The sequence below is a fragment of the Vidua chalybeata genome, chromosome 21 (assembly GCF_026979565.1).
Source record: "Vidua chalybeata isolate OUT-0048 chromosome 21, bVidCha1 merged haplotype, whole genome shotgun sequence".
NCBI classification, from domain to species: Eukaryota; Metazoa; Chordata; class Aves; order Passeriformes; family Viduidae; genus Vidua; species Vidua chalybeata.
In genome coordinates, this window is record NC_071550.1 from 2,307,696 (window position 1) to 2,333,553 (window position 25,858).

The 25,858-nt window shown below is 48.8% G+C and overlaps 1 protein-coding gene across 5 annotated transcripts; it reads right to left on the reverse strand.

Moving 5' to 3' along the window:
* Nucleotides 1–836: 836 nt before the first annotated feature.
* UBAC1 (UBA domain containing 1) lies at nt 837–18,385 on the reverse strand. 5 transcript variants are annotated; one of them, XM_053962103.1, is made up of 12 exons: nt 18,136–18,385; nt 14,343–14,463; nt 14,041–14,114; nt 13,216–13,323; nt 12,556–12,673; nt 11,802–11,910; nt 10,381–10,612; nt 9,080–9,166; nt 8,259–8,397; nt 5,300–6,257; nt 4,682–4,806; nt 837–2,681 (listed from the first exon to the last, which is right to left on the reverse strand). In XM_053962103.1, exons 1-10 carry the CDS (start codon nt 18,271–18,273, stop codon nt 6,142–6,144), a joined length of 1,242 nt encoding a protein of 413 aa, XP_053818078.1. In that variant the 5' UTR covers nt 18,274–18,385; the 3' UTR covers nt 837–2,681; nt 4,682–4,806; nt 5,300–6,141. The 5 variants fall into 5 exon arrangements, with proteins under 5 accessions (XP_053818078.1, XP_053818079.1, XP_053818077.1 ...); XM_053962104.1 differs by lacking the exon at nt 4,682–4,806 and having other exon boundaries at nt 5,304–6,257; XM_053962102.1 differs by having other exon boundaries at nt 837–4,806; nt 5,304–6,257.
* Between the last annotated feature and the right edge of the window lie 7,473 nt (nt 18,386–25,858).

A 25,858-nucleotide genomic window follows, 5' to 3' on the forward strand; every position in this document is an offset into this window, starting at 1 on the left:
CTGTGCATTACAGCAAACCTGAGTTAGGGCCTGACACCACAATCATCTGCACTTAACACCACCACATTTACCAACGTGATCTGAACAAGCAGCATTTTGATGTCTCACACTCTAATCCTCCATCTCTCATGGGTCACAATGAAAATCACTCTGAACTCCTCACAGTTGCTGTAACTGCTAAATAAACAGGCTGCTGACAGGTTCCTTGCCCTGAACATGGAACAAAATGCCAATTAATTAAACAACCCAACCGCCAAAAAACCCCAAATGAACTCTACAGATTCTCTCTCCTTTACAGAAATAAATCCACACATTTACACCACCATCAGCTGCCTCCAAGGTAGCCACAGAGGGGGCCAAGGCTTGGAAGTGCTTCCCAATCTCCCACAGCAGCTCTGGCACCACGACAGCCAGATGGGAATTTTGGTTACGTCACGTGCAAGTTGCTGCATCCCACCAGCTGCTGCTTGCTGGAGCTGTTTTCCTTAATGAGGGTTCCCTTGTTGGGAAAGAAAAGACTTCAATTTGTCAGTCAACAACTGTCAAGATAAATCCATCCTCAGTGGCATCGCAACATCCCAGGGGATCACCAGATCGTGTTTAACAAAGCCCTTGCAATCAAATCTCCCCAAGTGCAACTTTTCTTGAAAAATAGAGAAATACCTTCCAGGTGCAGGAACAGCTGCTGAACCAGGATTTCCTGCACAAACTCTGTATGACCAGCTCTCATCCCCCACTTTCTGAGAAACCATTCCAGCAACCTGCAGGTACAGGGAACGCTGAACAACCTGGATCCACAAACCTTTGCTGCTCCTGCAAATGATGGTTCCGAACACTTTGTAATAAATCAAAAAACTTTATTTTGAAGATATATTATAAATGTACAGCACACACAACATCAGTGTCTGGGGTTATGTGTGAGCAGGTTTAAAGCCTCAGCATTCATTCCAGCCCCGGCCGTGGGTTCCACGTCTCCACACAAAACAATTCTGGGCTGAACAGGTCTGGCTTTGCCAACACCTCCCTGACTTCCAGGAATATATTTCAGAACAGCAACTGCTTAAAATGTTCACAATTTAGCAGCATTCCTTGCTTTTGGCCTGGAGGATTTCTGCAGGGAGCAAATCCTGCTGGTTTTCCTGCTCAGGGAGAGGTCAGCGACCCACGCGAGCCTGGCCAGAATGAATCCCGAATTCCACAGGCTCAGGGACGTCTGCCCTAGTTTAAGCTTCAGAAAAGTAATGTCACACCTTAGGAAGAGCTGTGCATGCCACACACCGGCATCAGAGCCAGATCAAAGTTATCCTATGCGGTACCTAATTGCTGTATACACAGGTGAAATGAGAAAATGTGAAGTCAGTACCTTGCAATGTAATTTTACTGGTGCTGCCTCGTGGGAAGTGCTGGGTAGCAAATCACATTCGTGTACAGTTCATTAAGCCATGATAAAAATATGCAAATTAAAAATCTCTACAGGCCTCTGTTACCTGCTGCAACAGAGACACTTGGGTTTGTGGGGCTTCGTTTAAAACGTGATCCAATTTCCTCCCTCTCCCCAGAGCACGATATAAAACTATACCCAAATTCAGTAAGAATTTAATGCATTTACATTTACTGAAGTTCACATGCTGCAAACAGGATCTGCATTGAAGATCTTCAAATCTAGGGCAAGAGGTGCTTAAAAAAACCCTTTTGCTACACTGGATGTGGGGAAGGAGGAGAGAACCACCGTGAGAACATTCACGTGGACCTAACACCCCGTGCAGGGAGGTGGGGATTGCCCCCACTGCCCTGCCACAGCCAGCACACATCCTTCCAAGGAGGAGCTGTCCCAGAGAGGGGGATCCAGGCAGGATCTCCAGCCCCAAAGCTCCAGGACTCTCAGTGGGATGGAAATACCAGTTGGAAGCGCCGCTGTTCTGTTGGTTAATAAAAATGGCATTTATTATTAAAAGTAGAAAACCAGGATGGTTCCTTTGGATGAAACATTGGCTATCCTGTGCACAAGCCTTTGGGAAAACTGCCACAGGAGCAGAGCTCACTGTAACCTGTGCCCCTTCCACAGGCAATGCTTGCTGACAGTGTCACTATACATTCGTTTGGTGCGATGCTTGTTTTGGTGTGAACGCCTAAAAAAAGTAATTGTAACAGTCCTAACTAAAAAGGATTTCAATAACCACTAAAGAGTTGCCTGGATATGAAAATCAACCTCTGAAATGCAAGTTTGGTTCCAGGAGAGGAGGAAAGGAAGGGGAAGAGGGGTCAAGCCTTGGGTCAGGTCTGTGACAGGAGCTGCCAAGAAGCAGCCAGGAGCTGGAGGCCTTGGAACTCGTGCAGGAGAGAACCTCACACCTTCCCAGAGGAGGAATGCCCTGATGGCTGCTTTGGGAACTGAGCAAGTCAATTTTGCAGCTGCATGGAGAACACAAACGTCCTTGAAATGGTGCCGAGCCCAGCGGGGCGATCCCGTGTGACCATTCCCGTGGAGGGATGCAGCAATCCTAAAGGAAGACTCATGGCCCTGCTCACCAGGAGAGGAGGAATGGCAGATTCTTTGGGCTGGAGCAGGGAGAGAGGTTCAGCAGGAGAGTTACACTAGCTCGGGCTCGCAGGTCAGGACAATCAAGGTCCAAGCTGTAAAGTGGCCTATTTTCCAAACACATCCCTTCAAATGCATCCCCCTAAAAAGAGAGTATAAATACGAAGCCCTGAGAACAAACTTCCATGTAGTACATTGCCATTAAAAATATCAGTGTTTTGATGACACAATTATAAGTTAGATATATTTCAATAAATAGCTGGCTACTTGCAAGAGGCCTGCAACATCAAAAGGTACAAGATTGTCTGGCTACCAGTGGGGCAAAGAGCAGGAACTGTAAGAATCACACTATTAGTCACCCACCACCCATCCCTTTCCTGCTCCATCTCACAGGCTTCCAAATATTCCCTTGACCATGTTAAGAGAAAATTAACTCTGACATGTCTGTGCTAGTTTGTACTTGAACACCCGAGGTGCAAGCACAGGACCTGAGCCTGTAAATCCTCACTGCTGGGAGCAGTTCCTCCTCACAAAACCTGCTGGTTTTATTTAATAAAAATCTTTCCTGTGTGTTCAGGGCTCTCTCACTGGCCCTCAGACACCCTGCACACAAGGACAGCACAGTTCCTCACCAGGCAAAGCCACACACATTCCTTGTGCCCCATGGCTGCACGTTCCAGCTCCAGAGTGGTGACACCTCAGCTTCTGCAGGTTTTCTAAAAACTGGGCCAATCTGTGCCTTTCCAAGCACAGTGGACTCAACTCCCCTCTGCATTTTCTGGGATGAAGCAGCAATCCCAGCCCCGGGGTGATGGGACACAGGCCCTGGTGTAATTCACACCCCAGCACCACTGATGTCTTGATCAATCCCTTCAGCCTCAGGGGAGTTTTTGCTGGGTTTGAATCAACTCCTGTGCCTTGCTGCAAACACCACACCTCCTAAATTCTGGTCTCCTTCAGCTTTTGGCCACTGCAAACTTCAGTTCTCACAAGCCAAGCAGGGCTCTGTTAAAGCCATCCCAAACAACACCTCAGCTGTGGAAGTGTTGAGCTCTGGAATAACAAAATCCAGAAATAACCACATCTTCTCAAGCCTCCCAGCACCCTAAAATGCAGAATTCCTTTATCCCTGCAGTCTCCCAGCTGCTGCTGCTGAACCTGGGCATTCTCACCTTCTATCCCATAGGATAATCTGTTTTACTGATGCTCTTCCCCACACTTTATAACCAGCTCAGTGGCACTGAGGGGTGCTGGCATTCCAAGGGAGGCAGCTCTGAGCACTTTTATCCCTCTGAGCTCCACAGTCCAACCATGGACTCCTGAAATCCAACCCAGCATTTCCCAAGCTGGGAATTTTACATTCTTCAAGGGCCACAACTGCACCAAAGGATCTGTTTGCTAAGTCTGAACCTCTCCTTATCCATTCAGAAGCCAAAAAACCTCTCACCAAACTACAGGGTAGTTTTTTCCAACTTTGCCTTCTAAAAACACTCATTGAAAGGAATATTAACCACAATCCTGACTGTAGAGAAGGACATTTCTCTCTAACATTAAGAGCTTCAAGTAAAGAGTCTTCTGGTATTGTTACAGGCAAAAAGCTTCAGGAGTAAGCAAAAAAAAAAAAAAAAACTGGATTAAATAATCAAAACCTTTCATAAGACCACAATATTCAGTCACAGCAACTCATGAGTAGCTGTGCTGAGCTCACTGGGGTGCAGGATCAGGCTCCAGGACAAGGTTATAATTTCATGTCATGTTGTCAGTCTATTCTTAGCAAGAGCCCACAAAAATGGTTTTACTGTCCAATTTGGACAGAAGAAACATCTCTATAAAGCTTGGAATTTCTAAATGTAGAAGTAAATATTTCAGCAGTCATCAACTGTAAAGCTTAATATGAAATCACAAAATTAAAAAAAAAATAAAAGAATCCTGGGATAGTAAGACAAGATAAAATCTTAGGCTGTTTTGATTTCCCCACCCTTCATATTAATTATGAGAAATTGGCAACTTCAGTGCCTCAGCTGCATAACAGCACAGAGCAGATGCCAAGTTCAGGCCAAAACTTGTTGTAGGGTTTCGGGTTGCATCTTGCTGCATTTTTCTTTAAAAAAAACCCCAACTGCACACAAACCCCTCCCACACCTCGGAGGTGACTTGCAGAGCTGCTCAGGATCTCCCTGTCTGACAGGACACTTTTGTGCTGTTCAAGCACAGGGTCTCCACCTGGTTCCTCTGTAAGATTTGCCTCTTCTGCCTTTCCTGCAGGGCTGTGAAGCACAAGGCATGGCAGGGATGATGACAGATGTCAATCATCTTTCACTAAGTTGAAAATAAACCCCTTTTTTTTTTAGCAGACTGCTAAAAAAGTAACACCTGCAGAGCCCAGTCATAAACACCAGCTGGATATTCACAGTGAGTTCTGTTCTTAATAGCTCAGAATTCCTCTCTGAAATCTCAAGTCAGTCTTCTGGCAAATTAGGAAAGACCCAGCCTGACATTCTTGGTATGACCATGGTAAAAATAAGTATAAAGAAAAACCCACTTCTAACTCAAAGATAGCAATTTCAAGCGTGCTTTAAATACCTTAAACAAGATAAAAACCTGTGTGGTTCTGCTGCTTTACAGACCACCAGCAACCCCCCCATGCAATTCAGCTGCTTTTTTTTTTTTTTTTTTTTTTCTTTTTTTTGTAAACAGAATAAAACCCCCACAAGCCCCTTGCCAAAACTGTGCACATAAAAATGGGAAAAAAAAAAAAACCCACTGTGTGAACATATCCCTCCTTGCAATGGGATATGGCATAGTGTGAGCTTAGGAATTGCAGCCACTTGGGAATCCAAGTGTTGATGTGGTGAATTCTGTGGTGAAAGAGATCCTGCACCTTTATGGCACCTGACAGAAACCTCCTGTAAGTACAACCCCAGTGGGACTGCAACAACACTAACGCAGCAAATAAATAGGAAAAAGTAATGCTATTTATTAGAATTCCATCTCTGAATGATTCTGCTTAAATTAGAATGCCAGATAAACAAGCTTGGATAGAAATGCGCTTGCTCTCCCAAGATTTGGGCTCTTAAAAAACATTTCCTAAGAATCAAATTTTTTTTTTTTTTTTTTGTAAAAAGCAGGTTTGCAATTTGATAAGAGCTATAAATTAATACTGTATGGAGATTATTAATATCCTATGCTAGTGGTCAGTGACCTTTTGTAAACACCAGCCAGATCCTAGCAAAACTGGCCAGAAAACTGCCACAGGCCTTTTGAACGAGCAGTATTTCTTTCCAACAATCAGATTCTTAAGTGTTTTCATAAAACCTTTTTCCTATTTTTTTTTTTTTTTAATATATATACTTTATTTTAAACCTAATACCTGAAAACATAAACAAATCCTCAAACCTCTTCCACTAACACTAAATCCACAAGGCAACTCACTCCTGTTGGCCGTAACTACGAAAGCTCTCGTGCGAGAGACCCCTCCAGCCAGGATCTCCCCCTTTCCCTCCCTTCCATCCACCCCTTCCCAGCCATCCAGGCAGCCTCCCGTGGAGGTGGAGGGGGAGTGAGGGGCAGGGGGAAGTGGCACAGTGCACTGGCAGCTCCCTCTACGTGCGATTCAGTGTCTGGAAGATCCGGGAGATCTGTAACATCACCGGCCCCGTTTCGGGATCGTTCATCCACTGAGTGCTGTTCAAGGGGTTTTCAAGCATATCCTCGAAGGCTGCCAAGAAACAGGGATTGCAACAGTTAGTCCTGCAATGTTTGGGAGGTTTCAACAGCAGGGCACTGAGAAACAGCCACAGCTCGGAGGCAGTGCCCAGAAATGGTGGGGATACACGTCGTGCATTCCCGAGGGTCCACAGCCTGGGATGATGCTGCAGGATTTGTGCTTTCCTCCCTTCTCAGCACTAAATTCACTGCAGACAGTGATTAAATACTCAGCCTGGATTACAGGCCAGCCCACAAAATCTCAAGGACACGAGGTTGAAAAGGTAAAGCCTTAACAAATGTGTCCAGTCTCGGTGTCCAGGATCATGCCATGAAATTTATCCCTTCCTGAACACTCTCCTGGAGCTCCACTCCTCTGACCAAAGCTTTTCCCACATCCCAGCCTGGATTTCTTGCACCAATATCCTTTTCCTCCCTGGTAGTTAAGCAAGATAGTTCATGGAAAGCACAGTCATCCCTTGCCTGTTCCCTGTGCTAAGTGATCCAAATATTTAACAAGTCTGTCTTTACAATAAGCTTTGCTGTTTGTTTGCCTTTCTGCTGTTTTCTTGTACTGTTTCTAGTTTTGACTCTTTTACTCATGCTGAAGGAACCAGACAGCCACTGCAAGAGCTGAGCTGCCAATCTGGCAGAGGAATGGGCCAGGCACAGATTTAAGCCCTTTGACAACCACTGAGCTGGGCTCCTGGACATGTGGAGCCAGTAATCACAGAATGGGACAAAAAAAAGCAGCTGCACAGTCACCAAAATGTCAGTGTTGTAAGAGCCTGGCCCAAGGTCAGGGTTAATTTTCCCAGGAGTGTCAGTGCACAAAGCTCAAGTGCCATTAGTGGGAGCTGGAAGTGCCCAGCACCTCTGAAAAGCTCCTCATTAATACCTTCCTCAAGGTCATGCAACTTGCCTCCAGGAAAGCCCAAAATAAAATCCAGATCTGGCCTTTCAGCACTTGAACTATTTTCTTTTACACAGACTCACAAGCTTAAAACTAAAGATTTATCGATATCCTGTAAGGAACTCATTAAATGCAAACCCTCCTTATTAAAACCTGTGACATAAGCAATTTGCAGATGTATCATCAGGAATACATTCTCTGATGTTCATCCAAGCTCCACGAGCTCCTATAATGGCATTTCATTTTCTATTTATATTCTGAGCTGCAGTGTGGAACCCCTGTTGGAAATGAAGAGACCATTTGTTCAGAAATCAAGAGTGGGAAGGTTCTGCTCTTGAATTATTTAAAGGCTTGCAAACTCTCCTGATTACATTTAAAGGAGTATTTTTAAAGGCTCTCTTGAATGAGCTGTGCACACAGCCTTTATTTAAAAGCATTGCTTCAAATAAGTTTTGAAGCTAAAGATTAAATGCAAAACTTTTTATATCTACATGGCAGAGCCAGTCATTGTTCTGTGCTGTCAAAAAGAGCAATTCCTCAGGGATTTGAGGCTCTGTCAGGCTCCTCAGCTGGGCACACACTGCCCACAGCCTGACCCTGAGCACACAGATTTTATCACAGAGCTCAAACTCAAGCAAGGGGAAGGATGTTTTCCCATTTTATCCCCATTTTGATAGGCAAAGCCTTAGCTCAACCTTCTTGTTTGGATATTTTTCCACAAGTTCCCTTCTGTCTCAGTGATCAGGGAGCTGCACAGCTAGAGACAGCCTTGTTTTTTCTGTGAAATAATCAGAGTTCTAGACAGACATTCCTGATTTTTCCCCTCGTGGCCAAAGGGAGCACACAAAAGGTCTCCTAAATCCACAAAAGCATTGCAGCCAGCAGCTATTAAAGTTCTGAGTGCAGCAAGTGTAATCCTGGGGAATTACAACCATTTCTGGGACAGCCCCAAGGCCTGCTCTGGGTTCAGGAGGAAGCAAACAAACAGCAGAGCTCATGCAAGTGAGGAACAGGCTCCAGAGCTGCCCCTGTCCCCCAGAGGGGGCTGTCATCATCATCTCTGCTTGGATTTCCTGGCAAAGGAGCCCACACAGGACTTACCTAGTAGAGTTTTAGGGTTGGTGAGCCCTAATTGTACCACTGGGTTTTCTAAGATGGCTTGGAAGAGAGGGCTGTTGGTGTCAATGCCCTTATCTAAGTCCTCTGGAGAAGGTTTTCTGTCTCCCAGCAGCCACTCACACTGAAAGAAATCAGCAGGCACATCAGATTTCATTAGAACCCAAGTGTCTCTACTCTAAAGTTTTGCTAATGTGGCATTTTAAAAATACTTTTCCCTCTCCCAGTTAAAGCCTGAGCTGTACATTTTTTTTCACACGTTCATTTGTACCATCCAACACAATATCCTCTCTCCAACAGTAGCCAGTACTGGATACTGAAGAGAGGCTTTCCTGGCTGTCAGCTGTGTCCACAAAATTTTCCTTAATATATAGCAGGGTACTAATCAATCTTGGAAAAACTTCCTGTTTTCTGATTCCAGAAACTGTGGAAGCATTGCTGCCAAATGGTAATTTACACACTGCATGGCTTGAATAATTTATCCCTGTCCTAAACCAGTTATTCTTGGGAATACCTTCTCCTTTCTCATGGCAGCACAATCTCTTTTGCAGACTGAGGTGAGGGAGTTTCTCAAAAGCTTTTTGAAAACCCAGCCCCACAGACCCTGAGCTCCTCTGAGGAGTCCAAAGCCTCTGCAGTCATTCCAGCTGTGCATCCAATTTCAAGGAGGCACAGAATCCGTGCTCCTCAATCTCCAGTAGGAGTTGACTTTCTGACAGATCAAAACACGATCCAGTTCAAGGATGAGAAGCATCAGTGGGACAGACCCTTGGAGCAGGAAGGAGCAGCAAGGATGTTGTACTCACAGCTGCATTTTGCTGGTTGTTGTTCACTCTGAGTGCATCCACCACTTCCTTTTCATCAAATCCCATCTCCATCAGGGCAATGACAGCCTAGAGCAGAACCCCACAGTTTAATAAATCTCACATTTAGATCAGAAATGAGAGCAATTGTATCCCTTCACCTTCTGTGCACAGCTTTATGTGAGGTAAAACCCCCTCATTATTTCCACATGCAGAGCATTAAGTAATTTTATTAACAAAGTTTTCAAATACTCTATATCAAAAGTGTCTTTATTATGGAAGAACAAAAAAACCTTAGGAGTGTAGGTAGTTCCTACCCTCAACACTGGAAGCTGAATGCAAGGCAAAGAGCAAGTATACCTGGGGTAGAAAAGAGAAGGAAAATGAGGAAAAATCCCTCATTTTGGAAATCCTCTTCTGTCACAAAGCTCTTGTTCACATCTCACTGACAGATCAGCCTTGATGTGCATTTGTGGTTCTATTCACCCCATTTAATTTCACTTCCCAGATTATCATGCTGGTGAGTGTGATGTGTTCAGACAAACATTCCCAGACAATGGTACCAGAATGTTTCATTGTTTAGAAATTGCACCCAGGCCATCAAACACATTTGCAGCTCTTAACCCAAATGTCAGAGCAGCCAGCTGTAAACCCAAGGTGCCAGATGTCACTGCCCCTCCTGGTATGTTCCCAGTGGGAGAACAACACATTCCCACTGTGGGTAATGCTGTGTTCTGAAGAAAGGGAAACTTCTGTCCTTGCTGCAAGACTTCAACCTGCTGGTGGTACTTTGCCTTGTTCCCTAAAACAATAATGTTCTTCTGTCCTTTCCACAGAATCATGGAATGGTTTGGGTTGGAAGGGACCTTAGAGATCATCCAGCCCCAGCTCCCTGCCAGGAGCAGGGACAATTTGCACTAGTCCAAGGTTTCCTGAGCTCCATCCAGCCTTTTCTACAGCCAAAGGATCTACTCCTGTCCTGCCACTCTTCCTTCCCAGGCTGCAGTGAAAACAGCAATGCCAGGGGTCTGAAGCTCATGTCAGTCCCCTCAGAGAGTTTCCAGGTGCAGAAGTAACAGTGCCTTTCATGTAGATCCTGCTATCCCAGACAGTAATGCATTCCTGAGGTAAAATCCCTGAATTTAAACATTCCCTGCACACCTCCACTGAAGTACTGCCAAGCCAGCACAACACCCATCTACCCAGAGGGCCCATTTCATTTATGAACTAAACATTGGGAGTTTATGGTGCCCATGAAATCCCTCCCAGTCCCACAAGTCCCACAGGGGATAAGCAGCACCCACCCGTGGGTCTGGACGAAACTCTCTTTTCCTCCGGATCTTCTTGAAGATTTCCGTCAGCTCATCCTTGGCCTCCTCCCCGCCCTCCTCCGAGCTGGGACCCGCAGCTGCCTCAGCAGAGGAGGCAGCACCTTCAGCTGGGGCTTCTGCAGGAGCAGAACCTGGCAGAGGAGCATCCACAGAAGGGTCATCAGCGTGTTCTATCAACCACTCCATGGCCTGGGTGACGGACATGCTGGAAAACACACGGGAACAGCGCTGAGGAACGCTCCGGATGTGACAGCCACGCTCCACGTGCATCCATTTACTCCCATGCTGGATGCACCTGCAGGTTAATTAGGACCTGAAAACTCATAAAGGAAGTTTTGGAGCAAATCTCAGAACACCTCAGTTCTCTGAGCATCCACAATTGTCTCCAAATTCAGGAAGAGAGAGGCTCCAAGTCCAGCTTGGACCTGCAACCCAAATTTTGAAAGGCATTTCTGAGGGAGTCACCTCACTCTCTGCAGCATCTGCTTTGTTTCCCAAAGAAGAACTGGCTGTATGCAGCTCTGGACAGAACTGCCAACAAAGCACATTCCAAATTTGCACTGGAGCCACATCTCAGGTGCCAAGGGCTCTGTTCCTCAGGGAGAGGGAGTAGAACACCATGGTGTGAGACCATCACTTGCTGTGCAGTGTAACTGCTCCAGCTAGGGGATCCTCAGAGCTCCCAAACACCTCTCCCCAACAGGTAGAAAGGAAAAAGCCAAGATAACAATAGTGCAAGGAATGTGACATTCCATTTGACACACAGGAATTATTGCACATTCATGGAAGGGAAAGTCTTTGTCTATTTGGCTTTTCTGTTACAACATGAAAGCTGCAGGACAGCAGGGGAGAAAGTCTTCCTGAGATACTGGAAAAATGTGATTGGAATATGTTGTGGACTCTATCACCAAAATTTTTCAAGAATGGCCTAACAAACCCCTCTGAGGAGTGAGCAGTACAGCTGGCTGATCTTGGGGCATGAGAAGAACTACATAACCTCCTATTTTACTGCAGCTGCTCTCTGGACTTCACAATATTCTTGGAATTTTTTAAAGATCAGCAGAAAGCATATTTCTACAGCTGAAAGGCCAGTGTGGACGGGCTAAGTTTGCCCTTTCCTCTGTACAATCTGACTTTGAAAGCTGAAGAAAATGTGAGTATGATACTTGGAAACAGTTCCAGCCTGGCAGCCCTGTGACCCACAGACCTTGCAGAGCACATCCAGCCCCGATCCCCCTTCCTGTGCCACCTGCGCTGTGCCTGAGGCAGCACTTCTTGGAGTTAAAGGCTTTCTCCAACCTCCACCGAGGTGACCCATATAAGGAGACAAAAAAGATGCAAATGTGTGTGAAAGTAGACCTGTGTTAAAGTGCCAGGCAGTGCTGCACACTCACTGGTTCAGGCGGAGGGCTTTGACAGCTCTGCTCTCCGGGAAGCCCATCTCGGTGAGCTGGCGCAGCGCGATCTCGTCCACCCTGTCCTCCTCGTCCTCATCCAGCATGGCTGCACACACACAAACAAAACAGAGCTCAGATTCATTCCAGCCTCACATAAACCCCTGTGTCAATGGAAAGGCATGTGTTAAGTTCAAGTCCCATTCTCTCTCCCATCCCTTCTTTTGTTTCGGCCTCCAGTTTGCTACCTCATCATGTAATTCGCTGCACTCAGCTCGCCCCGGCTCAGATTGATTCTTCCAGGACAAAGACTTTGTCCAGATGTGTTCAAGATATCAAACAAAAGGCCACTAACTCCCACATGACCATGGGATTTCCACACAATTAAATATATGAGACTCACTGAAGACCATTAAGCATTTCTCTAGAAATTAAGTTGGATCTGGCTGTAGCAGATCTCAAGGATGAGCATTTCCTGCCAACCCCATCAACATTTCTCCTCATTTCACTACATCCTTGTCAATTTTCAACTGTTCTTTACCATCCTAACTAACACTTTTTAAATGGAACTTCTCACCCATCCCAAAGGCACCTTTTATATCCATGATTTTTATCCGCAAGGTGAAACTTTTGCCACAAAGTTTTCAGCAGCTTTGCTGCCACATCAGTGTTTGAACTTCACTCTGAGCCCATTCCTATGCTCCAAAACCAAATTCCCAGTATTGAACCAACAACTCTAAAGATAAGTTCATACCATTTGCCTTCTTAAACAGTTCAACTGCATCAGGGTTCAGTGCTAGCAATTTCTGTGCGACTTCTATGAGAGACACTAAAATCTTCCGGAGCTCTGTCTGGAACTGCAAGAAAGGAAACTGTCAAAGCATTTAGACAGGAAGTTACCAGTGAATCTTAATGTATCTATTGTTAGTAACACAGCAGCAGCCTGGCCCTCTGTACACAAAGTTGCTTCATTAGGGCTTTATTTTCATTGTTCAGTCTCTCAGGAGGTCTGGGACCTTCCTGTGAAGTGTTACATGGAAGCAAAAGCTCCTGGGCAGAAAGGTCCTTTTATTTCTACCACACCCCATGGGCAGTGGTCAAGGAAGGGAAATAAACCACAGGAAACCCCTGAATTATTTAAGACTGAAGAAATAAAACCCCATAACTCCACATTTTCCAGATCTTGAATATTCTCTGAGGCTTTTCCCAAGCACAAACAGAACATTTTAAATCATAATTTAGGATGGCATTTTATTACCATGTGTCTAAACCTTAAGCTATTTAATACACATTACAGACATCCAAATTTCTCTTATAGAAAGAGGAGAACTATATTAAATAAAAAATTAATAAATAAATAGAAACCAGCCTGTTTGGCTGTGGGTGTGTGAGTTCAAACAGATGCAGTACTTACATCCCTCATGTTGTGGTGGCTCACGCTGCGGTCCACGCTGCGGGCGGGCAGGTTGGCAGTGGCTTTGAGGATGGCATCCTTGTCAGGAGCCTTCTGCTCCTGCTTCCTCTGCAGGGAAGGGAACAGGAGCAGGTTTCATAACCCATTAGGCACAGCACAGAGTTTCATGTTCCTCCCCAAGACACCAAGCAGTGCTGTGTCACTTGTAATGCCATGGACTAACAGTGCCAGTGTCATCCTGCAATTGCAGAGCTCAGCTGGGCCTGTTGGGCTGCCCCACTCTCAGTCCTTACACCTCAACATGCAGGGAAATTCCAGCACAAAGAGGGACAGTGATGTGTCCCAGAGAACTTGGAGGCCTCTGAGTTTATGTGATACATCAACGCCATCTTGACCCTCAGGAATAATTCCAATAAAACAAAATAAAACAGAGAAGGGCAACATTCCAGCTCCAGAGGCTGGTTAGAGGTGACAAGCCACACAGAGCTAAAGGAAGAAGACAACTTGACAGCAAGCCAACATATTTATTTGGGTTTTCTAACAAACTGAGGCACTTGTTGAACTGCATTTTAGCTATTAGACATTTGTTCAAAGATCAAATCTGTAACACTTTAACAGAGTGTATCTGTATGTCTGATTTTAAGGCAAATGTTCTCAGCATGACAGTTAAAAATGCAACATCAACTTCCTCTCAGTTTGGAAGAAATAAGAAGCAGTTCCTGTAGAATTTAACTGGCAGCATCTGCCTCTACAAGGAGAGTACATCACAGTAATCCCTCCACACATCATCAATAAAGCAGTTAATTTAAAGTGCTCCAGACTCACTTTCTCCTCTGCAACCACATCTGACATCTTGGGGAGCAGCGTCGGCGCGCGCTTCTTGACCAGCAGCAACACATCTGTGAGAGAGGGAAGGACACTGCCACGGGTTAGAGGGTCTGGGAGAGCAGCTCCTGCAAGATATCCCTCAAATTCAACTGCTCCTGGAGATGAATTTTGTATTAGTTCCATTTATTTAGCTCCCTATGCCAGAGCAGAGAGAAAACCTTAAAAACGTTTGGAATTTGCCATACGAAACCCAAGCTCCTCCTTCCAGACTGATAAAATTCAAACCCAGACAATCTCACCTCTGTCCTGAATGTTCTCCTCCAACACTGTTTTTGTGTCTGTCAGCACCTTCTCAGAAGTAGCGTGGATCAGCTTATGATGTGTCACAGTTTTGGGATCCTCCAAGCTCCCAGGAAGACACTGCAGGAGGCAATAAATACTGCAGATCAGAGGGCAGAAATGGGGCTCCTTGTGAACCATCTGGCACTCAGGATTCTCCACATACAAAACTCTGCATCATTTCCTGGCTTCTCAAGAGCTTAAGCCAGAGGTCAGTGCACATAAAGCATTTTATTAAAGAAAATGAGGTTTGATTTGTGCCTGTGTGGGTGGATTTGTGCTTTCTCAGGACATCTCTCTCATACTAAACTCTGGAAGTGCTGGAGATTTGGAGCAAAGCAAGGCTGCTCCAGGACCCACTGCTACGTTAATTCTGATCACTGAGGTCCCTCAGAAACTGGTTTCACAAAGTAAAAATGCAGATCTACCAAGAGCAGCAGTGTTTTACAGGAGGGAAGGCTGGAATGATGCATGTCCTCATTTGGAGTGTCCAAACAGGACAGACTGCCTGCTTCACCTCATAATTATTATTTACTCTCTGAGTAAACAGGGCACTGCCAGCAGTGATTTTGGTTTCTCTGACCTTAAGCTGGGCAGTTTCTGCACCCTGTTTCAAGCTGAAATCAAGAGATTTGGCTGCTAGAGCTCTAACCTGGGTTCCTGCTGAAAGGGCTGAACTGAAGTTCCATTCACAGCTCTTCCTCCCAACCATAAATAATCAGAATACAATGGAATTTTTTTTTTGTGCTCATTCCTTTATTGCAATTCTAAATGGCATGTCAATTAATTCACCAGGAAATCAGTTCAAATCCTTAGAAAAGAGTGCTCACACAGGCCTTGAGCTGCCTCCTCCTCACACCAGAGTGGCTCCAGATGCACAGTGAAAGATTTCAGGAACATTATTCCATCAGTGCATCTAGAGGCTTCCAATTTATTTGAGTGCAAAAAAAAGAAAGCAAAGTGCTTGCAATTCCAGAAAGGCAAAAATTAGAAATAACAACCTGAAATTGCTGCTGCTGTTCTCACCACAAAACAGGACACTTCACACTGACCTTGCCTGCTCTGCCCACAGCAAACAGCTTTTAATGACACTTCCAAACGTTTCTACCAAGCCACTTCCACCCTGTCTGCAGGAGAGAGTGTTCACCTTTTGTGCAGCACAGCCATTCCCAGAAATCCCACTGGAAATCCTAATTTTGGTGGAGCATTTAGTGCTGTTCATCACCAGCCTCCTGCAAAGGAGCCTTTGAACTCCATCACCACCTTTCCTGCTGCCTGCAACTGATGGAAAACTCAGCTCCCTGCTGCTTGTCCAACTCTTGTTCCCAACACAGATTCCACAGATTCTCACCTGAACCTGGCTTTGCTTCTGGTGCCTCAGTGAGACTGAGGTGAGAATATCTTCTCAGGGAGCCTCCAGCCCATGAAGTGCTGAACCAAGGCCAAAGAACACATTAGAGCTCCTCCTGTAATGGATCTGATAAGGTGCCCAAAATGCCTGGGGACATCAGTGGAACATCTCTGCAAACCAGCTCAGAATATTCCCCATACAGATCCTGAGGTAAGAGGAGCTGAAAAGGGCAGCTGGGAGGTGTTTTTGGGGTGGACACACAGACCTACTTCCATATCCCCCAGCACATATAAAAAAAATATGTGGGGAGAATCACATAGTAAACGTGGGCAGTAATTAATCATAAAAGTAATCAGGTAAAAGTTTAAGCAAAAAAAAAAAAATTAAAGTGCTGTGGCCACCAATTCTTATTTCCTGTTCTTCCAACCTCTTTAGTAACAGAGAATAACAGGGCAGATATGGGCACTAGAGACACCAAAGAGGCTGCTGAGTGAAACACTTGGCTTATCTTCACATTGTAAATGCCCTGGAAATAGATAAAAACACCTGGCCAGCAGTGCCTTTACTCATTCTCACCTTTGCTTTTTAATTTTGGAGTTCCCAGCAGGCTGCTCTGCCTGGCAGGGGACAAACATTTGTCACAGGTGCCCGAGCAACTGCTGAAATCCTAAGCCCTGGTGATGCCAAACACCTCTTGCAAAGCTTGGAATCCTGGTAAACCACAAGGCTTTGTTTGTTTTAAAATACAAAAAAGCTTTTTTTTTTTTTTTTTGGCTTGCTTTTAATAACAGAAACATTTGAAATTAGCCCTGACACTCCTTCCCATTAAACTTGGGTGGTTTAAACCATCTGTTTAATCAAATGTTACAGGTAAGGGGAAAAACCAGTGGGAGAGGTTTATTTCTTTGCCTAACTAAAGAGCCCAAAACATCAAATTTGGGGGGAGATAAAGACATCAAGAGTGGCACTTCAGAGATCAGCCAGCACTGGAAGGTTATGGAGGGAAAAGTGGCCACTTCTCCAGCTGCAATCTGTTACAAACATCTCCCTCTGGTTCCTGAAAGATTTCAAATTTCAGAGACATTCAGGAACACAATCATCAGTCTCCTGGAAGAGGTGGCTGCAGAAATTATCTCAAGGTCCATGTGCAGGAGCCATGATTTCTCCAGGTCTATCTTCCCCCTCCATAAAACTATTTATTATCCATTATGGTTATGGAAATCCACCCCAGGATGGATTTTTTGCACAGAGCAGCAGAGATTGAAATCAAATATCACCCTGAGTTATCAAATTGTGCCTAAACCTGCTCTGTGGCAGTGTGAGGCCATTCCTCCTGGTCCTGTAAAACTCCATCCCTCTCTCCCTGTTTCCTTCAGGTACTGGAAGGATTCCTGGGCACCAGGAAATAAAACTTTTAACCCTTCAAACAGGAGTTAAGTGGTTACAAATCACAGGATTTTCTCCTGTTGCACAGGTTTTATGTAAAAAAAAAAAAAATTCTTTGCAAGGCTCTAAATGCAAACCCCCCCAGCACTAAATGTGATTTAGTGAATCAGAGGGAAGGGCTGAGGCTCCAGCTCTTGCCAGCTCCACGTCCCTCAGGAAGAAAGGCAGCAGGGCAGGAGTGCAGCTGCCAGGCCAGGCTGTGCTGGCCCCGGGCTCACGCTGCTGCTGTCAGTCAGGAGAGCAAACCCACCGCGGCCGAGCTTCCAGGGGCTCCGAGAGCACCAGCCCTGCTGCTGCCTGTGCCCCCCGGCCCTGCTGCCACAGCCTGGCCCCTGCGGGCACCTCCTCCCTTCCTCGCCGTCACCCCCTGGCCACCTCCAGCGAGATCTCCTTGTTTAAAGCACGGGGAGAGCGTCAGAAGAGCTTGGATCTCCCCCCCCAAAAAAAAAAAACCACCTCAGCTGTCCCAGTGCCAGCACAGGGGGAGGCTGCGCTCGGATTTTAACAGAGCCGGCAATCTGTCCTCCTCACTTCCCACCCTCCTTCTTTGTCCAGAAACAAACCAGGCTGGAGTCCAGCTCACACAGCGCGGGCACCTCTGCCACCGCTGCAAAACACACCCCAAACTCTGGAGCCAGGCACTCCCAGGGGATCTCTGCCCAAATCCTCCTCTGCCAACGCACAGAACTCTCCAAAAGGCGGCTTTATTCCCACGTGGAACAGCTCCAGGCGATTCGTGGGGGAAGCCAGGACACAAAGCCACCTGCTCACCTGGGCTGATTTTCCCACCCTTTTTAAAGCCATTTACAGGGCGTTGGAAAAAAAAAAAAATCAGTTTTCCTCACGGCACAGTGTTCCTTTCCCCCGGACTGTTAAGCCCGGTCGTCCCCTGATGATTTGCAGCCCCGCAGAGCTCCGGGCGCTCCCGGTGCCTCAGCCCGCTCCCCGCTCCTTACGTGCTTCAGGCACCGCTCCTTGAGCTTCTCCACCGTGGTGTCCTCGGGCACCTCCTCCAGCCACTCGGCGCCCTCCATGGTGCACACGTGGAGCCTCAGCACCTTCCCCGCGAAGATCTTCTCCTCCTGCACGAACATCGCTGCCGCTCCCGCCGCTCCCGCCGCTCCGCCGCCGCCTCAGCAGGCCCCGGGCAGCGCCGCGCGCTCCCGCCCGCCCATGAAGGTGACCCCGCCCGGCCCGGGGGAGCGGCGGCCCGGCCCGGGCGGCGCGGGGAGCGCGGCGGTGGCTGAGCCCAGCCCGGCCCGGCCCTGCCCGGTGTCACCGCCGGTGTCACCGCCCGGGCCCCGCCGTCCCTCCGGGGACACGGCGGCGCTCCCGCCGCGGCCGGAAACGGAAATGCTGGGCGCCGCCGGGGTATGCTGGGAGATGTAGTTCTACCAGGGTGGGCTTCTCCGGAAGTGAAGGCGTAGAACCCCCCCTCCCCTTCACGCCCCTGAGGCTTTCAATCTCTAATTAACCTTTAATAAACCTTCAATAAGCGATTAATGACACTGAATGACGTTTAATGGCGTTTAAGGCCGTTCATCAACGGCTCCCCCGCGCCGCAGTTGACATGGAATTGCCCCGATGCATTGTGGGATCGCGGTTTCTCCCCGCGTCCCGGTACGCGCTGGGAACTGCGGCGCTGCCCGGTGCATGCCGGGAGTTGTAGTTCCGCCCTGTGGGGCTCGGGGGTCCCCGCGGCGGCCCGGGCAGGGCTGAGGGGTCGCGGGGACACCGGGAGGCACCGGGAGGCTCCGGGGCGATGCTGCTGGCCCGAGCGGGGCGGGACGGAGCGGCCGGGGGCAGCGGGCGTTCCCCGGCGGGCCGTTAGAGGGGGCCCGCGGGCCGCCGGTTCCCGGCCCGCTCCCGTCCTTCCCCGTGGGATCCGGCGCCCGGCCAGCGGGAGCGATTTCTTTTTATATTTTTATTATTAAAACCTCCGTGTGTTGTTAAATCCGTGTTGTTTCCTACGGCTCGTCCCCCGAGCTGCGCTGGGTTCGGGTTTAGCAGGAGTTGGAGAGCAAAGTTTTTTCACTTTGTTTAAAGTACCTTCCTATTTAAAATGAAAGCCACAAATTCGCTCCAGAAGTGGCTCTGCTGCTTTCCAGCTGCAGGAGTGGACAGGCTGGGCTTGTGGCCGAGGCATTTTGGGGCTTGGAGAGTCCCAAAACACATCTGTCCCCCTTGTGCCACATCTGTCCCCCTTGTGCCACATCTGTCCCAGCTGTGTTGGACGGGGAATTCTGCCAAGGATCCGTCTGTGCCTGGCCACAACCCCAAAAAAAACCCCTCAGAAAGGGGCTGGCCACGCTCTCTGTGCACACCACACATGCTCTGACTTGTTTTCCCACTCCTTCCTGCACCTGACGCGCCGTGGGGTTTTTTTTTGGTGTGAAATACACCATTAAAGGGGGCTCAAAATGAAAAAAAAAGGGCACTGGGGTTTCGTGGATTTATGGAGCTGTCCTTGTTCCGAAAATTAGAGGAATCTCTGGTAAATCCACCCCTGAGAGTGAGCCCTGCAACGTCCATGTGTGGAGCTGGTTAAACAGCAGCTGGAACAGAAATAAATCCCAGTGGAATTAGGCCCAGAGACAATAAAGAAAATAAAGTGCTGTGTGAGGAGGAGCTGAGAGCTTTGGAGAGCCAGAACTCGACCCCATGGAGAAGCAGAGTTCATCTGGGGCTGCCGGGGCCGCCTGTCCCGGGGGGTTTGCCCTTGTTCCGGGACATTTCCCATCCCGTTTTCCAACGTGCCAAGGAATCCCAGCCCTTCCTGCTGTGCTGAGCTCAGCCTCCAGCCCCAGAGCCCACGAGAGGGAGCAAATTCCTGCTCTGCAAACTCTCCTCCAGCAGCAGCAGCAGCTCCCGCTGGGAATAATCCCGCGAGTTTCCCCAAAAAACGCAGCCCTGGAAATCCTGGGAGCCCAGCACACCCCTCTGGCTGCCCTGGCTGGCTCCAGACCCTGGCAGGGGGCTCAGGGACCTTGGCACGAAGTCAAAAACACCTGTGGCTTCCATTTTAGCCCGTGGAAAAAAACTGCCAGCTCTGGATGAGGAATTACAAGCCACAAGGGTTTGAGTGGTGTGATAGGGGAATTGACACAGGGTGAAAAAGTAGAATTTTGGGGTTTTTAGAATGGGGTTCAGGGGTACAAGATGGAGGGATTTGGGCATGTCCTGACCTTCTTCTCCTTCTCCTTGCCCTCCATGTCTCGCTGTGCTGGTGACACTTTTCTGTTGGTTTCAGGCACAGACACACTGTCCAACATCAGTGACAGACATTGGCACGTTATTGTAACCACGGCACACGGAGTTTTTGGTATAAAATGTGAACACTGCCCTGAGGGCAGACAGAATGCCATGGCCGAGCTGCTGGGCAGAGCTCAGCAGGGCAGAGAGAGAATGTTCTAGAGAAGGGAAAATAAACACCCTTGAGAAGCCGACCCTGCACATTCAGACTCCTTCTCTGGCTGCATGGGCTGGGAAATGAGGAATTTTACACTCTCGGGGTCACCTCAACACCCGGACCCCGAGACTGGCTCCTTGTGATGGGCTGAGCACCATCTGCCCGACACCAAATCCACCCTGAAAACTTCTCTTTCCCGCTGACCCCCGGTGGTTTTGCTGCTTCCAACCTTTCCCTGCCCCAGGGAGGGAGCTGAAGTCTGGGAGTGGCTCGGGAGGTGCCACTCAGAGCCCCTGGAGCTGGGGACAGCCAGGGTGAGGCTCTGCTGGGAGTTCTTCTAGAGCAGCCAGGGAGCAGGGAGTGATCTCCCAGCAGGAGAAATCCAGAGGTGTGGAGCTCTCGGTGTGCACGGGACCTTCCACAGCCATAAAGGGGCTCTCAGCAGTCGCTGCTGCAAAGGAGAAGCAATATCTGGAGATGAATCTGGAGCAGAGGCAGGGGAAATAAAAAGAGATTTCTGCTTTCTGGCCATCTCTTTCATCGAAGCAGCTCTTGCCTAACAAAAGTGGAATACTTTATTTCCGTGCTTTGAATGCAGCTCCAGTGTGCTTGATAAAATGAACCCATAAAATTGCAAATATGAGGCAATTTGACTACTGATGGCTAATGCATCATAAGGGCCCAGGGAATGGGAGCATTTAAAAATACCCCATCGAAACACTGGGCACTGCCTCCTTGCCTTGCTCTACAGCAGAATAAATAAACAATATGTGTCTGTTACGCTGGTATTGTCCAAAGCCAAAAGAATGAGTGCACAGTGTGTTACTTGCTTCTTATGGCTGATCCATTATGCCCAGAGACCAACGTGGGGATGAGGAAGGGGGGGGATCAACAGCTCTTTCCCTTGGAGGAAAGGCTCCTCTTGTTTCACATCCCCAGGGGAATTATTTTCCCTGGCTGCATCCAGCAGCAGGATCCTCCCCTGTTCCCCAGCCTTGGCCCGGCTCTACTCCAGTTTTGGGGGGGACAGAGCCCACAGCTCTCCAACACCCCCTGAAGTGCAGGGGAATAGTGGGGGAGCAGCTCAATATTCGTGCGGATTCCTGCAGGAAACCAAAATACCAGGCAGCTGGCAAGGAACACAAAAAGAGGCTTTTCACAGGGGTGGAGAGCCAGGACAAGGGGGCATGGCTTCAGACTGACAGAGAGCAGGGTTAGATGGGATCTGAGGAGGGAATCCTTCCCTGTGAGGGTGGGGAGGCCCTGGCACAGGTTGCCCAATCCCTGGAAGTGTCCAAGGTCAGGTTGGACGGGGCTTGGAGCACCCTGGGACTGTGGGTGTGGAACGGGATGAGCTTTAAGGTCCCTCCCTTCCCAAGGAGCAGAGGTGTGGGAGCAGGACCTCAGTGCCCTCCCCAGTCCCATTCCTGGGCTCGTTTCTTCTCTTGCAAGGACTCCAAGGAGCTGATTCCAAACCCGGCAGTGCTGGCAGAGTGGGAACATCCAGCCCGGGGGAATCCACACCAGCAAACCCCGTAATCTCTTTTAAATTGTCTGAGAGTGGGAGGAATAAAAGAGACTGAAAATTACACACCTTCCCCCCCACCCCCCTCAGCTTTTCCTGGGCAATCTCAGAATTTATCGAGACAACTCCTGTGGGATGCTCCATCATGTCATCCAAGACTTGTGTATCCACTCTTCTCCTGCTGCTGCCGAGGGAAGAAATATGATAACGGGCGGGATAATGAAGCAGACATGTTTTCTCCAAATCAAGCCCCTTCTCTCTTCAGCCAGGAGAAAAGGGTGAAGAACTTCCCCTTCACGATATTTTTCTCAGTAATGTGTTTTGACAATTTAATTTAGAAGTCATAGAGTAGCGAAGACAAAGTCACCCGGTGGGTGGACATCGGCGAGTTCAGTTGCCTTTGTGATGAATTGGTGATAGTACAGAGATGACAAAACAACACAGGGGGACAAGAAGGAGGCTGGCAGCACTGTCGGCAGCATGCACGGGATAAATTGAATGCTACACTTCATCCAGGAGCTTCAACATTGCCAGGCATCCCGACGTAATTTATGAATTGCAATTAGCATTTTATTACGGCTCGTGCCCGAGCTGTGCCTATCGCTTGGGCTCAGGTTTTGCAAGAGTTGCAGAGCAAAGTTTTCCTAAGTTTAAAGCACCTATTTATTGAAATTAAAGTGATAAGTATGCTCATGAGTTGGCTTTGCTGCTCTCCAGCTGCAGGGGTGGACAGTGTGGGTTTCTCGTGGGGAGGGTTTGGGGCTCTGGCAGTTCTGCTGGTGTTGGAAAGGCAGTCCCAGGAATGCTGTGGGCTTGGTGGAGGATCATCAGCAAAGCAGCCCTGGGGAGCAGCAGGACCAGTCTGTGCCCCACAGCCCCAGTTTGGGCTCTGAGCTCTGCCCCTGCTCCCCACTGGGCTCTGAGTCTTCTCTGTGCAGCTCTTGCAGAGCCCCATCCTGCTCTTTTGGGTCTGATGGCTCCCAGATTTATTTATCTTTTTCCTGAGACCTGGAAACTTCCGTCTCTTGCCCTTTGGTCACTTCTCCAGTCGGCCAGCAGAGGAGCAGCCACTCCTCCTGCTCCCTTTTCCATCCCAGGTGGGAAGCAGAGCCCTTCTGCTTCCCTTGCCCTGCAAACAGAAAATCATCCCAAAAACCTTTCTGAAAAGGGTTTTTTTAAGCTGGAAACTGGAGGACTTTGTGGGCAGTAACCACCACATTGGCAGCCCTGCTTCAGGACCCCCAGCACCCCAGGAGGGTGCCTGGTCAGGGTCAGGGGTCCCTCTGCCCATCCAGCTTTGCCTGGAGCTGCTATCCCCGTGCAGGGACACAGATCTATTGTACAATTTAACTCCAGAGTCACTCTGAAAGGCCCCTGACTGTGTTCAAAACGACTCTGCAGGTTGTTATAAATATACAAAGCTTTTTGTGGGGATATTCATGAAATTCTATCACCACTTACCCTGGCTGGTAATGGCCTTGTTTATGTATGGGCTCTCTACCTGGCTTTGCAGCCTCTCCAAACACAATTCCATTACAGTGTTTAACTGCTCTATCAGTGTAGTACTTAGCTCTCTCTGCTTCCCAGCACAGCTCCTTAATGGCCAGGGAAGGTATTAGGCACTGCAGTTTGTGAGTATTCAAAAGAAAGTTCAAATCTCACGATTTCTTTATTTTAAAATTCATGGAATTTCTAAGTACCAACTTGTAAGCCATGACCAAACAGTCATTTCTTTCTTAAACAGCTTTTTTTTTTTTTCCCTTCCTCTTTCTCCTCCACCAGTTAATGTGATCTCACCACAGCTCTGCCAGTCCCTCCTTGTCCCACTGGAGTGTCCCCAGCACCCTCGGGGTCCCCACTGGCTCTTTCCTGCCCAAGAGCAGCCACAGCCCACCCCAAGCAGGGGGGGCATCACTCTGAGGGCACTGTGGGCTCACTTCGGGGGTTTGCAGGGGCTGTGGGGCAGGGAACCAGCTGTGCCCTCCCCGAGCAGTGCTGGGGGGAGCAGAGCGAGGGGGGGGAAGAGGATTAGAGCTCAGGAGAATGTTTAAAAGGATGTGCAGATCCTGTGTGAGAAGGGCGGCAGGATCAGGCCACTGGTGGTGCTGGGGACACAGCAGGGCTGGGAATTGTCCCTCAAGTCCTTCCTCAGCAGCAGCTGTGGTGGGGGGGCCCCAGCTGGGCTCCAGCTGCCACCAAAGCTGCTCCATCACTGCCACCCTCGTAACCCTCCACCCCCAAACCCCTGCCACACAAACCCAGTACATCAGCCTTCTCCTTTTTGGCACTGCATGGATCCAGTTCCCAAATTCCTCCCCTGGACCGGGAAGAAAAACCTTTCCCCTTCACCCAAAATCCCCCTTCCCACTGAGAAGGATGAATCCCCACCTCCACCAGCCACTGCCTCATCCATCAGCTGCTGCTTAACCTGTGACTGTCACCGTGGCACCTGGGTGCCAGGAGGCAGCTGGGAGGATTTGCCTTCTCTCCCCAGCTGATCATTTTCTCGTTTCCTTGTATGTTTGGCAGAATGTCACAATTTAATTGTTGGAAACAAGAGCAGGAAATATTAGCGGCACTGGCACAATAGGATTTTAATTTAGCTTCAGGACAGAAATGGGTCTCTAGCAGAGTGCCAGGCTCCAGGATTGCCTGCGAGGACGAGGAGCCTGGAGTTTGCCTAATAGTTTGCACAACTGGGGTAATTCTGTAGGGATGCGAGGGACTTAATTGGGCTCATGCTTAAACACCCTCGTAATGCGAGGCACACTGCGTGCTCCCAGCATCGTTATTAAACAGCCCATTTCCCTTTTTAATGATCATCTTGGATCACTCTAACAGTGATCAGCGAATAATCCCGGACAAATAAACAGCTGTCTTCAGTGCTCCCACAGCTGGGGCTGCTGCTGGCCTCCGAGGGAGGCTGGGACAGAGGGACAGCACTGCCCCCAGCCCCAAGGGACCCCAAATAATCCCTCTCTGCCCGGGTGGGGGGCTTAGAAGTTGGGGTGGGCTCTCAACACCACCCCTTGGGCCACCACTGTCTGCTCAGGCAGGAGGGGTCTCCCCGCCCGCCCTGACATTGAGGTAAAATATGGGGCACCACTAAATTATTCAGTTGGCGAGAGGGGCTCTCAGGATGGCGTGTTGCTCTTCTGCAGTGTAATTAATAGTCTTTAGATTAAATATGAAATCATTCCTGCTCATTAATAATTCAGAGGCAGCGTGGCGATCTTTGGAGAGCGGCAGCACTTCACATTCCTCTCAAGTCTGGTGCCTGGATCGCTTTGGGGGGAGGCAGCTGCCCTTTCATCCGTCTCAATTACAGCTGCTGGCTGCTCATTTCCTTCTCGGAGGGGGTTTTGCAAAGGTGTGAAACTTCCCAGCCTCTCCGGGCTCGGTGCCGAGCGGTGTCAGCGCGTCCTGGGAGGGGCCGGCGCTCTGCGCCCACTCAGGTGCCAGCTTCTGGTGCTTCCCAAGCTGTCCGTGGGCAGTGCCAGGAGTTTTTGGGTTGTATGGAGCTCAGACACACCTTCACCCTCCTCTCCGTGGGCCCTGAGTGGGCAGCCCACGTTCCAGAGGGAGGTGGAGGGACGGGAGAGAGCTCCCGGTGGCCGAGGCGCCGGCACTGCCACTGCTGCCATCGTGCTGGTGGCAAAATCACCAGCGCCAGTCCCGGCTCCAGAAACCCCTGCAATTCCCAGCTCCAGCTCCAGAAACCCCTGCAATTCCCAGCTCCAGCTCC